General features: G+C 35.9%; 1 protein-coding gene across 1 annotated transcript; it reads right to left on the bottom strand.

The window, feature by feature from the left end:
- Positions 1 to 1,976: 1,976 nt before the first annotated feature.
- Positions 1,977 to 9,376, bottom strand: LOC132184760 (sterile alpha motif (SAM) domain-containing protein). Its single transcript, XM_059598501.2, has 10 exons — positions 8,694 to 9,376; positions 8,257 to 8,418; positions 7,260 to 7,667; positions 6,748 to 6,811; positions 5,011 to 5,228; positions 4,798 to 4,911; positions 3,603 to 3,708; positions 2,961 to 3,172; positions 2,618 to 2,721; positions 1,977 to 2,189 (listed from the first exon to the last, which is right to left on the bottom strand). The coding sequence occupies exons 1-10, from the start codon at positions 9,303 to 9,305 to the stop codon at positions 2,045 to 2,047; spliced, it is 2,145 nt and encodes a 714-aa protein (XP_059454484.2). The 5' UTR covers positions 9,306 to 9,376; the 3' UTR covers positions 1,977 to 2,044.
- Positions 9,377 to 9,570: the final 194 nt, after the last annotated feature.

The following is a 9,570-nucleotide window of genomic DNA, read 5'->3' as shown; positions in this document are numbered from 1 at the left end:
GTGCCCTACAATTAAATATTACTCATTTAGTTTTGTACTTATAAAATATCCGTAATTATAACTTCATACTAAAAAATATATTACAATATCAATTATATGTGATTTTATGTGAATTAAAAATAATAAAAAGTCATGTCAGCTAGAATAAAAAAATGTCCCTAACAGAATCTCATGGGAAGCCGAAACGCGGGACGTGGGATCATTGAGTCTATCCTCGACTTTTTAAAGATTTTTAGGTTAGTGCAGTTGCACATGAACAATTTTTATTATCATGAATATTTACCAAGTGTTTTATAGTAGTATTTGGAATTATTTTTAGACTGAGGGGCTCCACAGATTTTTAGTATTTGGAATTATTTTAAATCAATAGTTTACTCATCTAAATAAACTTCAGTTTGGCATTATTTTAATTATCATGCATTTATTTATACATTTAGTCAATTGTTCTAATAAACCTTCCACTTCTTTGTGCAAATGAGAGTATTATGTTATGATTTGTACTCCATTAAAATAATAATAATAATAATAATTTTTATTGAAAATTGAAGGATGTGAGAAAATGACCATTTCAAGTGTTAAACATGAAGCCTATTTTATTTTACCATCTCTATTATGTCTATCGCTACATCTGTCAAGGTTCTCAGTTCGCAATCTTTTGAAGATATATCTACTTTTCTACACTCGACCCAGCATGACACGCGCATCCCCATCATCTACCTCCCATCCTACTGTCTATTGATGTTTTCTATTATGTGGGTTTTGTTTTTGTTTTATTTTCTCATGCATTTTTCTGTTTCTTCGTGTTTCGTTTTTGAGCTTGTTTATCTTCTCTCTAGATTTGATTTCAATATATATATATGGGGTGAAGGTTTAGTCGTTTTTTAAGGTTTTGTTTATATGAATCCTTAAGAGTAACGGTATTGGATTTTCGGTTTGTCTTTTGTTTTCTTTTGGTTCTTTTATGAGAGTAAACCATTGACCAATGCGAAGGAGTTTTTAAGCATATATAAGAATTGTCATTATGGTAGAGACAGTAAAGGAAATTGTGTATGAAAATGCATTGTGATAAAGATGAAAAAGCCTAAAAATCGATGACCGGGCAGTGACTAGAGACGTAATTCGTCGAAATTTGTTACAGATCTAAAACTGATAAGGACAATGATATTTAAAGATTGTTTTGTAATAGCTTAAAATACTATTGTGTGTGTCATAAATAGTGTTTGAAATGTGGAGATTTCAAATTATATATTTGGCGTTGTAATGATGAAACATTTTACCTTATTTGATTGTTATACCGATAAAAATATATCGCCTTAAAAAATAAAAAAAAAATAAAAAAAAAAAAGTCAATTTTCATAATGAAATAATAATTTCACATTCCAAATGTAACCTTAAATGACGAACCTAACCTTAACACAGATAGGGGGCATCACACATGGACAAGCATAAAAGAGTAGACAAAACCTAAAGATGGAGCGGTAGTGTTATGGGAGGAATTAGGGATCCCTACTCGAGCAGAAGGCTCTATAGGTAGGCTTCTGTTTGAACAAGGTCCTCCTATTTAAGGCCTCTCTTTCACATTAAAAATAAATAATAAAATAAGAAGAAGAAGAATATCCCAATTATTTTGGGGATTCCTGTCGTATGGAAGCTATCGATGGTCCAGCCACCACCAAAAAAAAAAAAAAATAATTGGAGGGGGTAGTCAATGAAGCTGTCAACCTCCCTCAAATTAAAGTGGGTAAGCAAAGATGGAGAAGAGAGTCGAGAAGCTTTCAACCTCCAACAAAGGAAAAAAAGAAAACAACACTTCGAAAGTGTAATTCAATTTTGGATGAGGTCATGAGTACCTAATAACATGTGCCTAGGTTCCTACCTAATTATTTTTGGACATCACTTTCCATTACAGATGAACAATAAATATATATAATGAGAGAGAGAGAGAGTGGAAGAATGGGTAAAGACCAACAGGAATAATTTCCCTTCAATACAGTTCACAGCATACTTTACAATTTTAACCCTCTCAAGGCCTGTGGTGTACAAATCAAGATAACAGGAGGGAGACCATCATATTTGCAGAATCTTCCCCTTCATTGTTTACACTTGGTATTACATTTATAGGAGAAACAAGCTTAACAAAATCTCTGAGTTCTGTAAAGCTGCAATGCTCACTGTATGGCACTTCGTACCTGGAAAACAAGGTAAATATCTCATATCAGTCCTCACAGACCCACAAATGCACATGCACATAATATTTTGAGCTAAAATCACAGGTGACAGGCATTACTTGTTTGCCCAAATTGTTGAAAAACGTTGCGGGGGCTACGGCTATGGAGCTAGTTAGGGATGGCGGTTTGTATTTGCGTGTTAAATTCGGATTGTGTCGTGTTAAGGCAAAAGTATAAGATTATTTAGATCAATTTTATTCTAATTCATTTAATTAAACATGATTAAATTCTAGCATCTTAATTTTGTGTCGGGTTCATAAATAGTGTCAGCCCCACTCTAGTCATTGGGATTTGCATGTTTAACGAAATTGGGTCACAACTTAGAAAGGACTGGAGATAATTCCCAGAGGGTCCACTCTAGGCGAAAAAAAGTCAAGGAGATAACAGACCTTATAATGGTCCCCTGCTGCCACCTTCGCCCTGGAGACTTCTTCTTTCCTTTGCCAAACGTCCACCCAGTAGGAGAGAAAGCCACTATAAGACTGAATCGACCCTGATCAATAAGAGCACACATAGCATGGATAAAATGTCTATCCGTCACTTCAAAAGAATAAAGTTAATCATTTTAGATAAAGTGAGTCCCTTTTAATTGTCAATTTGCATAGCTGGTAGCCAAGAGAGATTCGTCACAAATAATCTAAAGATTTGAAAGAGAGAGAGAGTCAAAACTTTCATTCTACAGTTAGGATTATAGATATGCTTTTTTTTATATATATAATGTGTGTATCTCACCACATATTGATTGGATATGTGCTTCAGCCGTTTGAAGCTCGCAAGTGTCCACATAGGAACAACATGAATGTGGCTTTCCTGTTCATTCAATGTAAACCACTGCATATCCTCCTCGGGTAATCCCAAACATCTTAAAATACGCAGCTTTGCTGCATTGACATAAACCTTTTTGCGTAGAACACGAGCAACCTCCAAGAACAGCCGTTCCTTTCCTGTTAAAAAGAAAATATTGTTTCAGCAGAAAAAATTAAAGAAATAAATACTGCAAGTGTAACCAAAAAGGTGGTGAACCAAATACTGAAAAAGAAAGTAGACATCAAGACAAAGGTTCGTTTAAAAAAACTTTTTAGGGGATGATTTTTATTTTTTTAAGTTAAAAAATTGTTATGATATAATATAATATAATATAAAAACGTGAAAGTAATTTTGAGTGTTCGTATTTGAAGTTGTTTATTAATGTTTTTTTTTTTTTTTTTGTTAAAAGTAAAAAACTTTCTCAAAACAGTGTTGTCAAATAGGCCACTCGTTTAGTTCAGAATAATAAATTTCAATAATCAAAATGTTGGAAGGATATACATCAATATACATCAATATGTAAGCCTATTAAGCGCGAGAGAGAGAGAGAGGCATGGTGGACTGTACCAATTGTGTAGCTACCAATCACAAAAAGAGTTTTAGGGTTGAAAGCTTCGGCTTGAATGCAATCAATGACAAACTGTATGACAGCCTCTTGCTTTGGAAAGTCATACTGCAATAATCATGAAATGACACTGAAATTCCATCAGTATGATTAAGTTAAAATAGTGACTACATAATGAAGATTTGACACTTTCTAATGATTACAGATTTAAGAATATATTATGCTGAAAGTTAAAGGCATCTACGTGTCTCAGAGTGCAGAAGGTGACTATTCATGATGTTCCAAGCAAATACATGAATATGCGTGTGAATTGAACTTTTGCAGGTATGAGTAAATAAAGGTCAGTTTCTGTGATAGTTGTAATTTTTCCGCAAATAGGCACTATCATTTAGAGTGAATGTTATGAATACATGCACAGGTGCTGCGGTGCATATTAAATTGCAATTTTACAGTCATGAATGTTACAAGATGAATACATTATTTATTATTATTATTAATGGATATACAAGATGAATACATAACTCCCAAGAAAATAGAATTCTAGGTTTTCAAAGCCGACGCACTGACCAATAACCAAATGTGGCCAGGCCCATGCCTACAACAATGCCATAAAACAGTGCAGAAATTTGAACTCGGTAAACATCAGGAATTAATTCAGCACTCCAAGAGCCAAGCCAAAGCAGCCAAGTTAGGTAAGCTTAAAAGAGCAGGACTTGAGAGGGCTGAAATTTACACTACATGGATTGCTACAAAAGATCAACAAATTAATTGCCAGTATGAATAACCTTACACTTTAAAACTTGGACATAAGAGTTGTGGTAATTAGAGGATGGGCTTTAAACCTAGTCCTTATATATCCAATTAATTAGCACGCTTGCTTTGCAAGTTTAAACCAAGCCAAGAGCAAACTTGCTCTAACAAACCAAGCCCAACTTGTTTAAATCCCAGAACTATTGTGAGCAATAATTCCTTCTTTATTTGGGAAGTAACGAGGAATGCTAGACTTACAAACAGATTTTACAAAAAAAATTTTACAAATTGATGTGGCACAACATGATTAAATATGAGATAAATTCAAATTTTGATAAATTCAATTATCAGTTTGTAAAATTTCTTTTTTGTACAATGTTTTTGTAAGCCTAACATTTTTCAGAAGGAATAACAAAAGAGAAAATTCCACCATTCAAGTAGACTCACCTGGGGGTTACAGTAAGTAGTGTCAAGGATAAGAGTATGGATAGGGCATGATTGCAAAAGAGATATGTTTGCCATTTCCTGACTAAAGCGAAAATCCCCAGTATGTAGAATAGCCTACATGCACAAAGGAAACCCCAATGGGCTTTAAAAACAGTGGTAGGTCAACAAGGAAAATTACAAGATGGTATACGAGGAAGTCAGTTTGGACCACACCTTACCATTGGCTGGTTCAAAAAGTATCATTATGGAACCAGGACAGTGGTTTGCATCCAAGCAGGTCACACCAATACCAGCAATATTGATCTTTTGGTTAAGGGGTAAAATTTGCAATCTGTCCCATGGGATCCCAATCTTCATATTCACAAGCTTAGCCGTGATAGAGGAGCAATAAATTGTTCCGTGACAGAAAGACCTTGTTAGGCCTTGATAATCTGCAGCCAAAAAAAAAAAAGGGCTTCAGTATAAAACCAAAAGCCAATGCTTGCAGACTGACAACCCGACCTCTGAAAGATTGCAACAATCCATCTCCAGGCATACATTCGGGCAATGATATATGCGAGCACCCCCTAGAACCTCCTTATGTCCTCGAGGCAATGCAACACAAATTCCACGTAACAGATACCCAATACTACTTGCGTCATGACCATCCATCAGGATTTTCTTTACTGGATCCTATAGATATGATCTACCCGCGTACCTATATTTTTAGGAGATGGTTGATGACAACAGAGTACCACACACTTTGTTGCAATGCTAAGTGAGTGCCTCTAGGTTTGCTTCACTATTGAAGATTTCCATTTAACTTCATGGTACGATAGTATATTGCAATCTTAATATAATCTAAACTAAACAAAGTAAGGTGATGCTTCAAAAAAATGTAACATATAATTCAAGTGTATTTAACTTGATGTTTCTACAAAAGCACTTCTTTGAAAAATATAAATGAATGGGCTACTTAAGATAAAAGTGTTGCAAGATTAAATATGGGAAAACTACACGTACCCTTGAAGTTACCCCTCAATAGCAATGTCTCCCAAACTTTTTAAAGTTTCAATTGACCCTCCAAACTACTACTCCCTTTCACTTAGCCCATCCGTTAGGTTTTTAGTTAAATCAGACAGAAAATGGGTCACATGCGTAGCTCGCGACCCAAAAATGACAATAATACCCTTGCATTAGATTTTTTATTTTTTATTTTAAAAAACAAACTTGTCCACAGCCAAGAGATCCATGGCCGTGGATCTGCTCTAAAGATTATTATTATTTAAAAATTAAAAAAAAAAAAAAATGGAGCATTTTGGTATTTTCACACATCTCACCAAGATCATAATGGACATTTCATGCATTTTCCATCTAAATTAACAGAAAATCCTAACAGCAAGAGGTTAAGTGAAAATGGCTAATAGTTTGAGGGTACAAGCAACTTTTTAAAGTTTGAGGGACATTGCAATTGAAGTACAAGTTCAGGGGATAAGTGTAGTTTGCTCTTAGATTAGATTGCTACACAGCTATATAATTTTTGTATTTAGTTTCTAGAGAACCAGATCTGTGCGAAAGATAACCATATCCATATAAATTATGCAATCAAAACCTTAAGTGAATCCAATTTGAAATTCTTCCATATATAAAGCGATACGGCAGGATATTGTAATAAAAATGTATGAAGCAGAAAGCAACTGGTGAAGAAACAATAATAATCTATGTGGGCTTGCTGAACGAATTTGATAAGCAACCAACATAAAAAAGGAGCAATGCGCTAATATATAAAATTTTACCTTACTCTCATTCAACTATCTCTCAGACTAACAAGAAAAATTGAACTTAAATGAAAAAAAATGTAATTGAACTTACGGTCCTAATATATAAAACTTGACCTTACTCGCATTGCACTATCTCTCAGACTAACTAGAAAAATTGAACTTATATGAAAAACAATGTAATTGAACTTACGGTCCATATGAAAGTGAGTGAGAAACCAATGGGAACAATCCCTTCTAAGATATCGAAAAGCATCCTGCAAAAGTTAATCAGAAAGAATTTATGTTAATTATCATAGAATATGTGTAGAAGCACTAAAACTCTCTTAACTATCAAGAGCAATTGCATATCAGAAGTGTCATATCAAAGCCTTTGTCTTTAATCAAATCCATTGTCTTCAAAAGATGTTCATGCCTGGGGTAGAACCACACACTTACCCCATGTCTGCTTTACAACACTGAATTTGAAAGTGACTAGAATGCTAAATATGAGTTGCTTGCCCAATGGTCAAGCCAGCATTTTATGATCAAGGTTTTATAATATTCAAGGGCATGGCAAAAAATGACCATGGTGCATACACATAATGAAAAAAAAAAATTAATATTTCATTAGGGGATGCTCTATAGTCCAGTCCAGGGAACTACCAAATCTGCAAGACTGAGAAATCAAAATGAATCTTTATAATAACTTGAAAGGCCACTTACCACTCGAAATGGTGTTCCTGGTATGCAGCACCACAAGGGAACATCCATGCGTTTTCCATTTTTAATATCATTTTTCACCATAGCACGTTTACCAGCAGATTTTGAGCATCTTTTTCCCATGCCACTCAGTCCCACAGAGGAGTTTACTTTCTTCCTATCAGTGGCAGTGCCTGGAAAATAATCAGTAATCAACTTGTTTGCAGCTAACTGCTTAGTTTCGTCAACTGTTCCCTCAGAGGCATTACTGTGCATTTCAACTCCATTGGCGCTGCGCCTTTGAGGTTCAGAACAGGCATGCATATCACTGTGTGTTTCAACCGCATGGGCACTTCCTTTTCTAAGTTCACTAAGAGCATGCACAATTTTCTTCCTGGGACCAAGTGCCGTGACACCAATGCTCAACAGATCCTTTAAAGTAAAAATGAAAGGAGGAAGGAAAAGAAAAAAACCTCAGATAAATTTTATTTCACTAACAAAACATGAAATGAGACAGAAATTAAAGAACGAATGAAGAGGAAAAAAGAAAAGAAATAATGCTCAGATAAATTTTATTTCACTAACAAAACAAGCAATATGACGGGAGAAATACCATGAACCAGCTGCGGTTCAAGATATAGAGGGCAAGTGAAATTTTCTCAGCACTACATTTTCATTGCTATGCACATATACACCCCCCAACAAAATACATTTCTTAAATATTCTTCATTATACAAAGACCTAACCTGCAGCATAAACGATTCTTTTCACCTGGAAGAGGGGAAGGAAAATTTTCTATATCTCATTCCATGCTTAACCATTTCCTAGTATTCATCTAGTTTACAAACAGAATTCCAATCAAAAAAAATTGAGAACTTTTAAATAGACTATACTAAATATGTTGAAGCATTAATTTTCCAAAAAACCATCAATTTCAGAAGCTTTTTATGATTGACAGTGTCCCCCCAAGATGAATAGATAACAGTTGGTCAGCACTCAAACAGTTCAGTGTGAAGCACACCTCCTCTGTGAGCCACTGTAGGGCGTCAAAATCAATCTCTTCTCGAACAAAAATATCCTCATATCTTTCTAAACCGAGACTGCGCAGCCACTCGAGAACAGGAGAGACATCAACAACCTGCGGAGGAATTTGGGGTTTGCTGTCATCATCGGGAAGAACAACCTGCATCAAATATTCTAAATTTAGCATTCATTACAAGAAAAAGAACACATAGTTTGTCGTAATGAGTAATAAGTTAGCAGATATGAGACGTCAGGCAAAAGCGCAACAGCAGAACAAAGCCCTACCCTAATAGGCATAATTGCTAAGCTTCTACTTCAAGGGAATAAGGGGAGAAAAAAGCACTTGATAGGAGTTTCTATCTATTGAAAATTAAAAAAATAAAAAATAAAAGGAAAAATGGATAAATTTATGCAAAAAAAGAAGAGGAAACTTACTTCTCCAGCTTGAGTTTCCTCTTTGTCGAGACACTCGTTAGTGTGTAGTTGACGTTGCTCACCACTCATGTGGGAGATATCAATCCCACACAGAGGACATTGAATTTGAGCAAAAACTTGATCATCGTGTAACCCATCTACATGCTGCGGACGAATGGCTACGCCATTAACAGCATCAGCATCCTCCTCCCCTTCTACCTGAGAACACAGCTTGAGCAACACATCGAGCTCCGCACCCACCTCAAAATCCTCACTTAAACCCAAATCAACTCCGCCCCTCATTAACCTAGACTCTATCGAATTGCTTAAACAGCCCCCACTTTTTGTCAGCAATCCCCCTTTCCCATAACAATCCCAACCGCTAGAATCACCATTACTATTATGCTCCCTAATTTTTGGACGCGCATCAGGGACCGTCCGATACGACGGTGTATCGGATTGCGATTTCAGAACAGGAGCGGAGGAGGTGGGTCCCGGTGCGTTGTTCTCTTTGCCGGAGCGCTTTGGTTTCTTGGACACGCGATTGGAGGAATTGGAGGGCTCGAGAGGCCTTCGCGTTGTTGTTTGGGTCAGAGGGATCTGGAAGTCGTCGTCGTCGTCGTCAGATCGCATCTTTTTTGATGAAAAGGAATGGGCTTGGTTACCGTCTCCGGGTATATAGAAGAGAAGAAGGAAAATGGAAGGCTTTTGAATTTCGTTCGGCGGTAAAATCCCAAAATTGGTTCAGTGCTTTTGATGATTGACAAATCGGATCATCTTCTGTAAGGGGAATTGGACGGTCAAGATTTAATATCTAGCATTTTCAACAAACGACGTCGTCTAAATACACTTTGACACTTTGCAAGTCATCATCCATCATCCATCATCCAAGCACATC

The sequence above is a fragment of the Corylus avellana genome, chromosome 7 (assembly GCF_965113065.1).
Source record: "Corylus avellana chromosome 7, dhCorAvel1.hap1.2, whole genome shotgun sequence".
NCBI lineage: Eukaryota > Viridiplantae > Streptophyta > Magnoliopsida > Fagales > Betulaceae > Corylus > Corylus avellana.
Note: the sequence above shows the minus strand (reverse complement) of the source record. Positions and strands in the feature narration are given on the sequence as shown.